The sequence below is a fragment of the Electrona antarctica genome (genome assembly GCF_951216825.1).
Source record: "Electrona antarctica genome assembly, chromosome: 10".
NCBI lineage: Eukaryota > Metazoa > Chordata > Actinopteri > Myctophiformes > Myctophidae > Electrona > Electrona antarctica.
This window is the reverse complement of record NC_136791.1, coordinates 43,444,046-43,459,229: the sequence shown is the minus strand read 5'-3', so window position 1 is coordinate 43,459,229 and position 15,184 is coordinate 43,444,046. Positions and strand designations below refer to the sequence as shown.

At 42.9% G+C, this 15,184-nt stretch overlaps 2 protein-coding genes across 3 annotated transcripts; one reads left to right on the top strand and one right to left on the bottom strand.

The window, feature by feature from the left end:
* The first annotated feature begins 542 nt into the window (after window positions 1-542).
* LOC306931111 (transmembrane protein 229B-like) lies at window positions 543-15,184 on the top strand. Of its 2 annotated transcripts, XM_079512318.1 has the most exons (5): window positions 543-622; window positions 6,531-6,657; window positions 8,833-8,915; window positions 12,556-12,628; window positions 14,610-15,184. In XM_079512318.1, exons 2-5 carry the CDS (start codon window positions 6,612-6,614, stop codon window positions 15,083-15,085), a joined length of 678 nt encoding a protein of 225 aa, XP_079368444.1. In that variant the 5' UTR covers window positions 543-622; window positions 6,531-6,611; the 3' UTR covers window positions 15,086-15,184. The 2 variants fall into 2 exon arrangements, with proteins under 2 accessions (XP_079368444.1, XP_079368443.1); XM_079512317.1 differs by lacking the exons at window positions 543-622; window positions 6,531-6,657 and adding an exon at window positions 7,886-8,182.
* hcar1-3 (hydroxycarboxylic acid receptor 1-3) lies at window positions 3,595-5,825 on the bottom strand. Its single transcript, XM_079512568.1, has 2 exons — window positions 5,702-5,825; window positions 3,595-4,802 (listed from the first exon to the last, which is right to left on the bottom strand). Exon 2 carries the CDS (start codon window positions 4,728-4,730, stop codon window positions 3,735-3,737), a length of 996 nt encoding a protein of 331 aa, XP_079368694.1. The 5' UTR covers window positions 4,731-4,802; window positions 5,702-5,825; the 3' UTR covers window positions 3,595-3,734.

Sequence of the window (15,184 nt, the reverse complement as noted above, 5' to 3'; positions counted from 1 at the left end):
GTGTTTACAAACATTTAGCCTGGCTAATAAGCCAGACTAATATCACACAACACTTCGGTCTGGTTTATTAACCAGGCTAACAAACATTGGGACTGGGCGCACGGGTGACTGTTTCATGTAATCAATTCCCAACAGATCTCCAAACCTGTTGTTTTGGGGAGCGCTGGTTTCAGTCCATTCAACCTCCTCTTGTGACTTGGCTAGTGAGATGCACCCTAGGAGACATTTATACTTCAAAGCCCAACAGTATTGAGCACAGAGAACAGCTGATATACAAGCTCACATCGCATCGCCGATGCGACTGTTTTGAGCGTAGACTAGAGGTCTGCGTGCGCGACACCATCGCGGGACGAAGCATAAATTATACTTGATGGACTGCAGGTGCGCGTGCAGCCGTGCACAATCAGGCTCTGCTGCCGTGTTCATGAGCGCACCTCCCGTTCTTATGACAGGAGGTGTGGTTTTGAGGACAACTGTTTTGAATTGCTATTATTGTTCAAACACAACAGAAACCAAGGATTATATATTTCAAGGGCGAGAGATCACAATAAAAATCCTAATCATTCTTCCTCCACACTGGGAGAAAAACAGCATCTGAAAGTTTGATGGGACATTTTTACACGTGAGTGCAGTTAGAACTTTTCCATTGCATCTTATGAGAGGTGGTGTTCTTCGTCGTGACAACTCATGACAACACAAACAATATTTTGGACCAAACAAATAATTAGAAAGAAGAAAGAAACGGCAGGTTACAACACTTTTTTTGTTGTTTTTCTTCTTTGTAATTATTTGTTTGGTCCAAAATATTGTTTGTGTTGTCATGAGTTGTCACGACTCGAGTTGGCTTTGTCCGCGGCGTAACCGTCTTTAAATAAATACTTTCTGAAATGTCTATGAGGAAAATGAACGGAGAATCATTTCCTGGTCCCGGGTTGGGGGCGGGACTGCGACGGTCTATAGAGCGTCGCAGTCCCGCCTCCTACCCGGGACCAGGAAATGAAATCCAATGCATTATTCTCATAGACATTTCGTAAAGTATTTATTTAAAGACGGTTACGCCGCGGACAAAGCCAACTCGAGTCGTGACAACTCATGACAACACAAACAATATTTTGGACCAAACAAATAATTAGAAAGAAGAAAAAAACGGCAGGTTACAACACTTTTTTTGTTGTTTTTCTTCTTTCTAATTATTTGTTTGGTCCAAAATATTGTTTGTGTTGTCATGAGTTGTCACGACTCGAGTTGGCTTTGTCCGCGGCGTAACCGTCTTTAAATAAATACTTTACGAAATGTCTATGAGAATAATGCATTGGATTTCATTTCCTGGTCCCGGGTAGGAGGCGGGACTGCGACGCTCTATAGCAATCGTTTAAAAATGAAAACTTTGAACAGGCATAAACTCGTGCATCGTTTGGCCAATAACCATGGATCTTGTTTACACACGCCTTGACTCATGCGGAACACATCTGTCACTTTAACCAGTAGGCTCCGCCCTCAGATTTTCCACTATCTTATTATCTAATAAAGATAATTATGAACACTTATCTAGCTACCATTAAAATATGTTCACTGAGATGGATAAGACCATAATATTGGATTTAACGCAGGGTACATTGGTGGAGGCAATTAGTCACCTGAATGTGACTAGAGGGAGGCAGAGGTAAAGTGATGTCATAAGTGAGTCTGTGACACTGGTATAAGTGACACTGGTATTTAAGGCCTTCCTGAACAGGCAGGTAGCAGATCACCAATCTGTGGGTCCTCACACTACACAGGCAATGTGCTGTGAGAGGATGTTGTTTGTGTGCAGGAGAAATGTGGTTTTGGATATCTAAAACACATTACAGATTACGTTTTGCTTTCTGGCATCCTGCTATTTATTATGTTAACATGAAGCACTTTGGGCTACATTTTATGTATGAAAGGTGCTATGCAAATAATAATTATTATTATTAATATCTGTTTCCCTTTGGAAAGAATGGAAACCTTATTAAGTGGGAATATTCCTGGCCAGTGCTCCCTGGCCAGTGCTGAAGGAGAACCAGAGGGAAAGGGGGCATTTTGATTACAGTAAATTTGCACATGTAGTACGTGAAAATATTCCTTATGGGTCGACCCATAATTCCGACAGACGCGAATCTGCCGCTTGGCAAAACATTTGTTTTGGCCTGCTGCGGATTACAGTGGGATATTAGTCTGCTTACTAGCCAGGCTAGTGGGGTCCAAGTACAGAGACAACACAGGTCCAGTGTATCACATAGAATGTCACTGTCATTTTTATTTATTTATATATAAAGATAAAAAAGTTCAGAAATGTGTGTTTGGTAGATTATTTCTCTGTTGTAACAATGCTTCTTGGCTTACCGGAAAGCCTGTTTATTTCATATTTAAGCAGCACAGCTAAGCATTATGTACAGCATCAGTATGTGGGTTTGTGCCCCTGAAAAATGTGATGAATCAGGCTTAAAGGAATCCTTCACCCACAACATTACTTTATTTCTATACTTTTTTTTTTTTTTTTTTTTGTTAATAGGAGAGAAACACCTGAATCATCAGTACACCTGCATCATCAATATATTCGTTTAATTTTGGTCTCATATCAGCGAGTCCCCAATTATTGATTTATTGTCCGAAAAAACAGCTTAAGGCAGCCACCAGAGGGTGCCACACACCACAAAACACATTTCCTTCCCTCCCCAGGATGTCTTTTTATAATAATATACATGACCAACAACAACATTTCAGCATATAGGCTAGCCTACATAACATATACAGTAGATTAAACATGAGTTTATACATACAAAAATAGCACACACAAAAGCACAGATTAATTGAGTTTGTATATTATTCAAAACCGATGGATCCCTAATTACCTAAATGTTATAACATAAACTCAAAACTAAACTAACCATCACTGTTAAAATTCTTATACATCGAATGTTGTTTCTCTGCATACCTTCTTATTGAGAACTTATTTTACAGGTGTAGAGGGGAAAGGTGAATTTGTACAGTGTATGCCAGTGGTTCAAAATTTTGAAAGCGTGAAATCTATTTATCCGTATTGCAATGAAAAAATGAAATATTTTAATGTCCTGGCATAATCATGTAATGTTTTTAATGTTATTGTATCATAATTGTTTTAATGATGATATCAATGATATCACATGCAATATCCTCGCAATCCACCAGTGGGCCCGGGCCCACAGATTTAGAACCACTGGTACAGGTATATACAGTATACATTGGTGGGAGATTCAAGAACATGTTTACTTTTGTATATCAGCATATATATATATATATATATATATATATATATATATATATAGGAGCATTATGATGGTATACCCATCATTTACATACACACACACACACACACACACACACACACACAAACACACAACCCCTCATTCCAGCTGCCTTGCATGTTTCATCCATTGTGTGTTGTAGCACTGCGACGTCCCACCTTTATCTCCACCAGCGAGGGAAGAGACACACACACACACACACACACACACACACACACACACACACACACAAACACACAACCCCTCATTCCAGCTGCCTTGCATGTTTCATCCATTGTGGGTTGTAGCACTGCGACGTCCCACCTTTATCTCCACCAGCGAGGGAAGAGACCATGAAGTGTGATCCTTGTCTTTCTTTTCTTCACACACACACACACACACACACACACACACACACACCGCCCCCCTCATTCCAGTTGCCTCGTTTCATCCGTCGCTGGTTGTACTGCGACGTCTCACCTTCATCTCCATCAGACCCAGCTTGTTGAAGTAGGTCTTGAGGACATTGCTGAACATGACGCTGGAGAAGCAGTAGATAACGGGGTCCAGGGCGCTGTTCAGGTAAGTAAAGCCAATGGACAGAGTGAAGAGTTGGGCCGCCAGCCTGTAGGACACACAGTCGGCAGGATGGAATCTCTTTATGTATACCGTGGCCAGCCCCGTGGCAATGCCGGGCAGGAAGCAGATGATGAACACGGCGACGATCGCTCCCACCGCGCGGACGGCCCGTCGCACCTTCCTGTCTTTATCCAGCTGCCGGCGGTACAGGATGAAGACAATCCGAGCTGTGCAGAAGAGCAACACCATTAAGGGCAGGAAGAACTCTGCCACGAAGACAAAGTTGTGCAGGACTATCTGTGGCGGTGTCTTCTCGTAGGAATCAAAGCTCCGACACAGGGAAAAGTCACCCTTCTGCCGAAGGAGATCCAAGGTCAACAGCGGAACCCGAAGGGCGACCACAATCGCCCAGATCAGGCCTGCCACGCCTGCCGCCTGAGTCGTCGTCATCCGGTTGATCCGGTGATGCGGGTGGACCACCTTGAAGTACCGGTCCACCGCCACAGCGGTCATGAAGCCAATGCTGCTCGAACGGTTGACGGCCAGCATGAAGAGGTTAATGCGGCACCAGGCCTCCCCGAACACCCAGTACTCCTCAGTGAGGAAGTTGTGTATGCGGAAAGGCAGGCTGATGATGAGCAGGAAATCAGCCAGCAGGAGATTGAAGAGCAACAGCGTGCTGGGCTTCCAGTGCTTCAGGCGGAACCAGAAGACCCACAGGGCCATTAAGTTCCCCGGCAGTCCAAACATCATCTCAATGATTAGAATAGGGGGTAGGACCGAGGCAGTCAAATCATGGCTGTCGTCACAGTGGTGTGTGTCGGTCTGATTTACCACCATTGGGAAGTCGGTCACCAAACCCATTTCTCACTTGGGGTTTTGCCAGGATCCACAACTCACCCACAACTTATTTTCAGCGACTCAAGAACTGAATCTCTGAAGGGATGAATGAGAGAAAAGTATGTTAGTACAGTGCTCAGATTTCTTTGACAACGAGTGACTCCCTGTGTGCATTTCATCAGTGCATCCATCATTTGAGCCAGGCAGTATGTAGTGTATATGCCTGCATCCCAGTACATCCTAGTGGTCCATGAGCCAGAGTGAGTGAGCAGTGGACAGAACGCACAGAGACTCGGATGTTGACACTGAACACCCTGTATCTCGTATTTAACCTCATGCCATCTGGACAAAGATACAGAACCTGGCCATGGAAAAAGGTCAATTTTAGTATAGGAGTTTTGTCCCCTCAGCCATCACGGCATTAAACAAACTGCCCCGCCAATAGGATGGTTCTGTACAGAGGGAGGACCTCATGTTTTTGTATCGTCTTGGTGTTATGTGCTCTGTGTTGTTTTGATGTGGATGTTTGAACAGACTCTGAAGAAGAATATCCTTCGGGACAATAAAGATTATTATTGATACCGCAGATAGAAGATATCAGACAGATGCTCGGGCACTGGTTGGCTCCTTCCTATTCATGCTTATAGCTAGGGATGGACCTCGAAACCCGAAAAAACCTAATAAGACGCTTATCGAATAAAGTATTTATTTTGTATTGTAGAAACTGTTAACTGGTTCATGTGTGTAAAATGCGAACTCCATCCCTACTTATAACTGCTGTAAACTGTATACGTACAGACTGTGCATATACATACAGTATCCATTCATGGATATAGCTCTTATTATTCATGATAGATTGTACATACATATGCCAACATTTAGATCTCGTATCTCGCCTATGTTTCCTGTCTACTGTGGTGCTGCTATGACACATGAATTTCCCCCCACAGGATCAATAAAACGAATATTATAGAAAGAATATCCTGAGTACTCACCAGTTCCTCTTAATCAAGTCAGTAATTTTAGAAGGAGCCGTTTCAGAATCCTCTCCTCGCTGGGGTGAGAGGGTACTGTGAGTTGAGTGTTGTATCAATGTCTTATACGCAGTGTCTACTGTTTTCTGTGATTGTGTTGCATTCAGACTACAGTTTTCAGTGGTTATGACATAAGATCCTTGCGACACTCCTACTGTACGCTTGCTTGAGGCGTGATGATACTACACAGGAAGACAATGCTATGAGTGGGCCAATTCTTGAGAAAGCATTTCTATTTCACAATTTGCATCCTTCTCAAACCATACAAATCTTCCACGCTGAAGCCCCAGCACATGAATCCAGTTTTAACTTTGTGAGGTGCCATGATATGAAAGCTTCATTAATCAATCATGTTGGATATGAAAATGGTTCATCAAAGGAGTAGCAAATATAGTTTGGGGATGAAATACTAGGGAAACATAACAATGCACTTTCAGTCGAAGGCCAATTTGTACAAATTCCCCTAACTTTCTAAGATGAACAACAATGATTGTTTTAATTTGAGTTTATCTTAGTGACTGGAAGGCACAATGTGCTGAAGGAGCAATGGTGCCAAATTTCTCCACAGATTGTATTCTCCATAATAAACAAGTATACATATGTACATGAACACTTGCACGTCAGTGATGCACACACATCCATACTTTTTTATTTGATCATGAATCAGTGCTATTGTCTGTGGTGATTGGTGAATAATATTTACCCTGTTATTATGAAGCAATTTCCCCTCCAGGACTAGAAAGTATGCCTACTTTTATTGTGTTCATTAGAAATGTTCATCTCTTTTCAGGTTGACTGATCACCAGATTGTCATCAAGGGTTTGGTTCAATTACCACTTCCTCCAGTGCCGTAACTCTGCCAAAGTTGTTTATGAACAACGGAGTTGTGAAATGGAGTTGTGAAAACAAGTTCATGGGTAAGGACTGCGCTTGATCACATCACATGACAAATACAATTTCAAGCGCTTAAATAACCACTTAATCCTTTTTAACAAATATGTTTATTTGCTCCATACATAAAAATCTCTTCCAGCAAATAAAACTATTTACTATTCTACAGACAAGAATAAAAATCACAGTTGTGTGAAGAGGGGCGCTCTAAAAACATACTAAACAATAAAATAAATATGCTTGGCATCCCTATTCTCATGTGGAGGAAACCAAGCCCTTTCTTATCAACAATTCAAACCCAAGGCAAACATTTAAAAAAGAATATACCAGAAAACCAGAGAGTTTGGGGCAGCTAGCGGAGTGGTTAGACTAGAGAGAGAAGGTTGTTCCAGGTTCAGTTCCAGGCCAGCAATGTGTCGCTGTGTGTCCCTGAGCAAGACTTTTTTTTTTTTATATATATATTTTTTTATTCCACGATTTTGTAACCCATTTGTCACACCTGTGTCAATTATCTAATGTGATCCTGGGCTCTACACACCCTCCGCCAAACTAGTCCCCATATATGGGGGACATGGGGAGAGCAACAGACTTGATCTCATGCTTCCTTCATGCCTGAGTGTCCAAGTTGTTCCTTTACACCTGACAGGGGGGAGTTTCCCTGGTTGGACGTAGCACGTGGAAGGAACACGTTATTCCAACCAGTTCCTTTCCCCTCCATCAGGCGCCCCGGCTGGCCAGGGGGAGGCAGTTTAGAGACCATGTTACGACCCTTAGTGTCTAGGGGCAAAGACCCGCAACATGTTGGAAATGAGAAGCAGCAGCTTATGCAAAATATAATTTATTAACAGAAATGTGGATAAATGAATGAATATTTACATAAGATGAATCAATGAGTTGGATTCAGACTAACAACAACAAATGACAAACTACAACTAAGCAAACCTAATCCTTTCCGAAGGGATTCAAATCATAATCAAAGTCACTAGTTGGTTGGGGTTGGGGGAAAGAGGATTGCCTCCTTCCCCAGCAACGGTCAGGCTCAGACTGGCTTTTATAGTGAGGCCTGCCACCTCAGCGTTGCCATGGAGACGAGAGCAGCCACCAATCCTCTGAGGGTGATCAGTTCCTCACAGGTGAGAAGGAACCTGGCCACGCCTCCGTGACCAGATCATCAATTACTAGTGCTGATTGGCAATGAAGCCAACACCCAAGCCTCTGCCACAGAACACTGCAGCTCACCACCTGGACTGAAGACAGAACACACACCAACACAACACCCTCCTACTACTAATATCACCTCATACTATCATTAACCAAAAGTAGAACTCCAATAATAATAAATATGGCCAGGGGCCATCACAGACAAGGATTACTGCATGTTTTTGTGAGGGTAACTACCCTAGGGGACACGGGGAGAACATTCAAACTCCACACAGAAAGGCCCTTTCGCCAACCCCGCCTCGGGTATGGGCACTGATGACGCGGAGGAGGAAACACGCCGCCAGCACCCACAGCATCCCGAGCGGGAATCGAACCCAGGACCTTCTAGCTGTGAGGCGACAGCACTACCAACTATGCAACCGTGCCCCCTCTGAGCAAGACTGTTACATCTAGAGTTTGGGCCTACATCGCACTGCCGATCCGGCCAATATGTCTGAATCATAGTGCAGAGGGGCTGTATCAGAGTACCCATTGTGCCCATCTGTCTGTATCTCTTTTATGCCCATATATGGAGATCTCTATCCCTTTTTATGCAGTGTTGTTTTTTGCAGCAAATTCCTATTTTAGTTTTAGTCACATTTTAGTCACCCGGAATGTTTTAGTGTTTTAGTCGACTAAATATCATAACATTTTAGTCGACTAAATCTACAGGTGATTTAGTCGACTAAAATGTGTTTTGGCGGGCCTTGATGCCGTCGTACTCGTAATGGCTGATTTTACACTTGCTGAAAAGAGCCGATCTACAAGCTGACAACGCGTCGGACTAACGACCGACCGTCAGACTTACCGACCGCCACGTCGGACTACGGACCGACCGGGCGGTCGGGTCAAATGGATTTCGCCCTTACTGGAGGAAAGTTAGTCGACGAAATGTTTTCGTCATAGTTTTAGTCGACGAAAACAACACTGCTTTTATGTCCATATATGGAGATCTCTGATATCAGTTTACACATTCTTCTTCTCTCGTGTGTCATCGTCAGATGCCCAGCTCAGTAGCGGACGGCCACACCCTCATCTCAGGTCCCACATCGAAGATGCTGGCCTCCTTGGGAGGTTTATAAAGGTAATAAGTAATAAGTTACTTTTGTTACTTTCCAACACTGTTGACCTGTGTGTACTGTGTTATAGCTTTATCCTTTAGTGAGCCAAACATCCTTAATATTCTACAATATCACGCTAGCATTTCAAAGGTGTTCTATAGAAGACAGTTCCGCTTAATTCAACTGCAACCACAACAATTCAATAATACATTGTAAATGAAAGAGTAGGAACACTGCTCCAGTCATCACAGTACAGTGTGTACACACAGTCAGACCTTCAGTCAGCTCAATAACCTAATGGTTATTGACTTCCTAAACGGCACAGTGAGAGTGGTCTCTTTACACAGCCCTCTAGTCTAGGGAGTTTGTTAGATTTACTGGACTCTGATCTGGAGATCTGTCATTTATCTCTTCATACTGAGTACACAGTAAAACAAACAAGACAGGTCAGGCCCGACATCTGCTTATCCAAATGGAGAGACTTTATGGCACATTGCATGGACTATTTTTGAGTGGTGCAAACCACTCCAACAACCAGCTTTGTCTGTATGTTTGTGTACCTGTGTACGTGTCTGTGCACAGGACCAGCTTTGTCTGTATGTTTGTGTACCTGTGTACGTTTCCGTGCACAGGTGAGCATGGTTACCATGGTCACTGACATTACGTCAGACCACAGCTGATCAGGCTATATAAGACCTTGCACCACTCAGTTCACGCAGGTGTGATTTTTTTATACTATACGATGGAGACACTGTATGTTGTGTGTGAGTGAATGTTTGCTTAATAACATACTTCATAGTGGTAGCAGCTTCACCCTGAGCCAGGCTGAGAGAGAGCCTATGTTTTATGAAGAATAAGTGATAAGTGGGAAAACTGTAACAAATATAATGTATTTTGTTGGTTAGTTGGATATTAGAATTTGTATGGTCATATGGCCCTGACATAGACAACAATGATTACATGTAAATGTTAAGAGGAATGGATGACAATGTACAGTTATAAGCCAATATTAGGTACCAGAAGTACTGTCAATACAGTGTGTACATCTATAGCGGTATCCGGAATGCTTGCCTCAAAACACCCTCGCCTTCATTTTGTCCCGAAATAGAAATGGAAATAAGTTTAGGGGTAGGCATAGTTTTATTGAGGTTACGTTTAGGAATAGGGTTAGGTGTTTGGCACCGTTTTACTGAGGTTAGGAATAAGGTTAGGTTTAGGCATAGTTTACTGAGGTTATGTTTAGGAATACCAGGTTGAGACCATTCAGAGTTCGCCAGAATAGAGGGTATGCGCGTGACATGATTGACATCGTCACCATAGCCGGAAGTTATGCGGGAATGCTTACTGAGTGGCAAAAAACTACTTTCTGGCCTTTACAGCCCATACATCCAAACAGAAAATTCATATCTGATTGCATTAAACAACGTTAAACTCACTTTGCCACTAACTTTATACATGCATATTCCCTCTATTGTGCCCAGGGCAACTCTGGTTTTGAGGCGAGCGTTCTGGTATACCATCTAGTAACTTCCCACACTCGTGATGTCATCACTGTGCAATTCCATTCATGCTTCCCGCAGGGTCAGCTATTCAAAATGTCTAATTTTAAGTCATTTCCCTATAAATAATTATATGAAAAAAATAAACTGATATTGTTGTTTAGATATGGACTACTAAATATCAAAAGTTGTCTCGCTTATCTGTTGCTCTACCTTTAAGAGCTATTGTGTTAAGAGTCATCAAATGTGTCAGTTTGAGATTATGTCCTCCGCACCAACTGCTGCTAAGCTTTGAAGAGCTGCAGGACTGAAGGGGGGTGGAGGCTCAGTGACACTGATTAAGCTTAACTACTTAATCACCTAACCACAAGCCTTTTCTAAATTATTTTGAAAACAGCCGATCTACAAGCTCGCAACACATCAACTGGTAAAGGTACAACTCCATTAAATCCGTCTGCCAAACTAAAAGCAACGACTGCATGGGAAACAATGCTGTTTATGCAAATTGCAGAAAATATAACAAATGTACACTAAATATTAATACGTTATAATTATAATAATGAATTGTGCACATTTTCTAACATGAATGATAACAGTAACTAAGTACACTCCTCAGAGCACATGATCTCTGCCAGCCTGGTAGATTACCCATGGCTATGTGTCAGTTGTGGGGTGCAGCCATCAGGACACGAGCAAGCTGAGAGGGAAGAATGAGGCTGGCTGGGCAGTGGGCACTGTGCCAGGCACCTGGAACTGAGCAAAGTGACACTGGCAACAACCTGATGTTTGCAAGGTCACAGAATCACAGTCTATTTTGAGGGAGCTTCCTTTCCTTGGTTGTGGCAAAGGGCATGTTATGACTTTGCCATAGTCATCACAAAACTCCCTTATCTTGTGAAATGCATTACTTTCATTTGCCTGATGCCGTCCCGTCAGCCAATGAATAGTTCCTTCACAGCAGAAACCAAATTATCCACATTAAGGAGTCAAAAGGTACAGTACATCAGACTGGCCCGAAAGGTGTCGGATGGGTAGCGAACCTATACGAAAACACAAACATTGCATAACACAAACATTGAAGACGAAGGTTGAGGACACAAATTCTGATTGGCCGGAATGATGGATGATGTATGATGATGTACGATGATAAGAGCACCCCTCACGTCACACAGGTGTGATTCTTTTAGAACACAACAGCTTTTGATTGTTTTTAGGGGATGCCAACTCCACCTCGGGAAAGATTGTGGCTGCTCCAGGCTTTAAGAAAGACATTGAACCCCTAACTGCTCCGGGAATGTACAGTAATGCACATTGTCAAGCCCTTTGGAGAAAGGGGGTATACACTATATGAAGCAAAGCAAAGTTCTTTGTTTACCCAGGGTAAGTGGACTAAGCTCGAGATGCTTGTTTACAGCCACGCCCTGCTCATAGAACATTTCATGGTTGGGGTTCAATGCCTTGCTCAAGGGCACTTCAGCGGTGGTAATTTTAACGTGGGTTAGGGTTAGGTATCAAGACCGCTCCGCAAACCGCTCGGCCACCGCTGCCTTATATGATATGATTGCACCATTTGTTTGACCGTTTTACTGTCCATACAGTATTTGCAAGTGGTTCTATGTTATCACATGGCTGCTTCTTTGTTCATGCAAATTGCTCTCTGTGTGGACAGAAAAGCACCTTACTTGATGCGAGGTGAAACACTGCATTCCTGTATAAACTACCTTGCTACATAGTGGACCATTTTTGTATACTTATTAGGACACACACACACACACACACACACACACACACACACACACACACACACACACACACACACACACACACACAGACTGGGATCACTAGTATTACTACTACTACTACTGCACACAGACACGGTGTACAAACTCATGGTCATTAAAGGATCCAGGTGGACTTCCTGGGTCTTCTCTGCATTTTGCTGACCTCAGCCTGCAGAGACATCACCGTCCCAGCCAGATAACATGGAGCAGCTTAATGTTTAGCCTAGGATCGAAACATACGCGTGCGCGTACACACACACACACACACACACACACACACACACACACACACACACACACACACACACACACACACACACACACACACACACACACACACACACACGGCACACAGGGAAGTAGGATTAATTTCAAATCCACAGAGATCCACACGCTGCCCAGGGATGGACGCGAGAACAGTGCATGCAAGGAGGACTCCTGGCATTAAAACTCATGGTGAGTAATATACCGGTCTATGATACATTATGTGTATATTTGTTGCCATATATGTTGCATCTATAGACTATAATTATGTAGGGTGTAGTAAGTAATGGAACTACAATCTTTGATTCTACTCTTAAGATATTATTCATTTGAATTGTTATCATCGAGAATTATCCAAAATTAAGACGGGTATCTGGGCAGACTGCCACTGACAAACTTGCTTTGATGTATTTTGGATAACTTGTTATGGATTTACCAAGTCTTTCATTTAGCTAAGCTGGGTTATTAGGCCGCTAATTGAGACCATGCATGTAATGAATAGAATTGCACAGTGATGACATCACGAGTGTGGGAAGTTACTACCGGTAGTTACAATAAGCGTTCCCGCATAACTTCCGGCTATGGTGACGATGTCAATCATGTCACGCGCATACCCTCTATTCCGGCGAACTCTGAATGGTCTCTACCTGGTATTCCTAAACATAACCTCAGTAAACTATGCCTAAACCTAACCTTATTCCTAACCTCGGTAAAACGGTGCCAAACACCTAACCCTATTCCTAAACATAACCTCAGTAAAACAGTGCCAAACACCTAACCCTATTCCTAAACTTAAACTCAGTAAACTATGCCTAAACCTAACCTTATTCCTAACCTCAGTAAAACGGTGCCAAACACCTAACCCTATTCCTAAACATAACCTCGGTAAAACAGTGCCAAACACCTAACCCTATTCCTAAACTTAAACTCAGTAAACTATGCCTAAACCTAACCTTATTCCTAACCTCAGTAAAACGGTGCCAAACACCTAACCCTATTCCTAAACTTAACCTCAGTAAAACTATGCCTACCCCTAAACTTGTCACTTTTTTCACTTGAAAATTGGTTATTTTTGTCAATCAACATTGTCAGGCATACACCATTGAACTAGTAGGAATGTATGATCAAATCAACCATCAAAACACATTATTGTTGAATCTAGTATGCTCATTTTGTCAACTTTGTCTATGATTTAATGTTTCATCGGCACTCTGATGTACAATATCCTGGTATCGAATATGACAGTTGTCATTATCAGTATATTTATTACCAGGCTCTTAACTCTTGTCTAGGTCACCAGAGATAAGCCAGAGAGAGAGAGTTCATTAGGACACATAGTTGCATAACTGCACAATGCAATCGTGTTACCTAACTCAAAGAGTTTATCAAGGACCCACTGGACCTGCAAGGGTTAAATTAACATTGAAGATTTTATTGTGTAGTTGGAAGTTGATGCCATGCCATTATTATTCTGCAGACAGAGATGGAGAAAAGGATAAACTAGTACATGAATGTTTAATCATTTCTAATTGCTGTTGTATTGAGAAAGATGAATCCTCCTGGGATTGATCAGAGCAGTACAGTACCTTGTTATATTTATTTCATTAGTGGGGTTGAATGTGATTGCAAGAAGACCGATGGAAAAGGAAACACATTTTGAAAACGGAGGATGTTACACTTACAGTGTGTGCTTTTAGTAGGCATTATATAAGAACACTGTAAATGAATTGCGTAATACAAAGTACAAGTAAGCAATATGATCCCCATTACACAGTAGCACAAGGCTAATGACTATACGTTTGATAGGAATATTTAATGCTTGGAACTGCCCTGGATGACAGAATACATGCAACTGTTCTAGTGAAACCCTGAAACCGTTTACGACTTACTTACTTTTTTGTGGTAAAAGCGCTCAATACAAACTTTCTTCTTTCCTGCCTTGATCTCCTAATCTCCTTACCCCCCCCCCCCCCCTGCCCCCCCCCCCCCTCTCTCTTCTTCCCCTTTCTCTGTTTTCTTGGGACGTGACACAATAGTTACTACTTTATGCACAAAAACAAATTTCATCCGCTTTTTTACTTAAAACTGTGATGTGACAATAAATTCTGTTTCTAATGACACTGGAGCGCGTGCTGCTGATATTACAGTACTCTTTGCTGTCATCTCATGACAGGACCTGGAGATGACGATGAAGAACGACTAGGGAGCATTTCATCGCGTCCTCTTCCTCCCCTGGCCCGCCTGTACGTCTATGCCCTGCACGGCTGTCTGTGCGAGGTGGCCTTCACCGCCGCCTACGACTGGTGTGAGACCCGGGACAGGAGGCTGGCCGGACATAGCAGCCTATGGTCTCTGCCCATGTACGCCATGGCCATCTACCTCATGGAGAGCCTCGGAACCATGCTGTCGGCACGTCGGCTCCCCTTGCCCGTGAGGTTGATTGCCTACACCGTGTTCATTTACCTGTGGGAGTTCACCTGGGGGGTTGGGCTAAGGACACTGGGGGCGTGTCCCTGGGACTACTCGGGTCACACGTACCACCTGTGGGGCTTAGTGACTCTGGAATACGCAGTGCCCTGGGCAGTGGCGTCGCTCATAGCAGAGAAATGTGTCATTAGGAACACTCTGAGGATACGACTGGTCAACTGAACCGAACCGAAATCTCGTCGAGCAGCCTTTCATATAATAATAATAATAATAATATCTGGGACTTATATAGCGCTTTTCATGACACTCAAAGACGCTTTA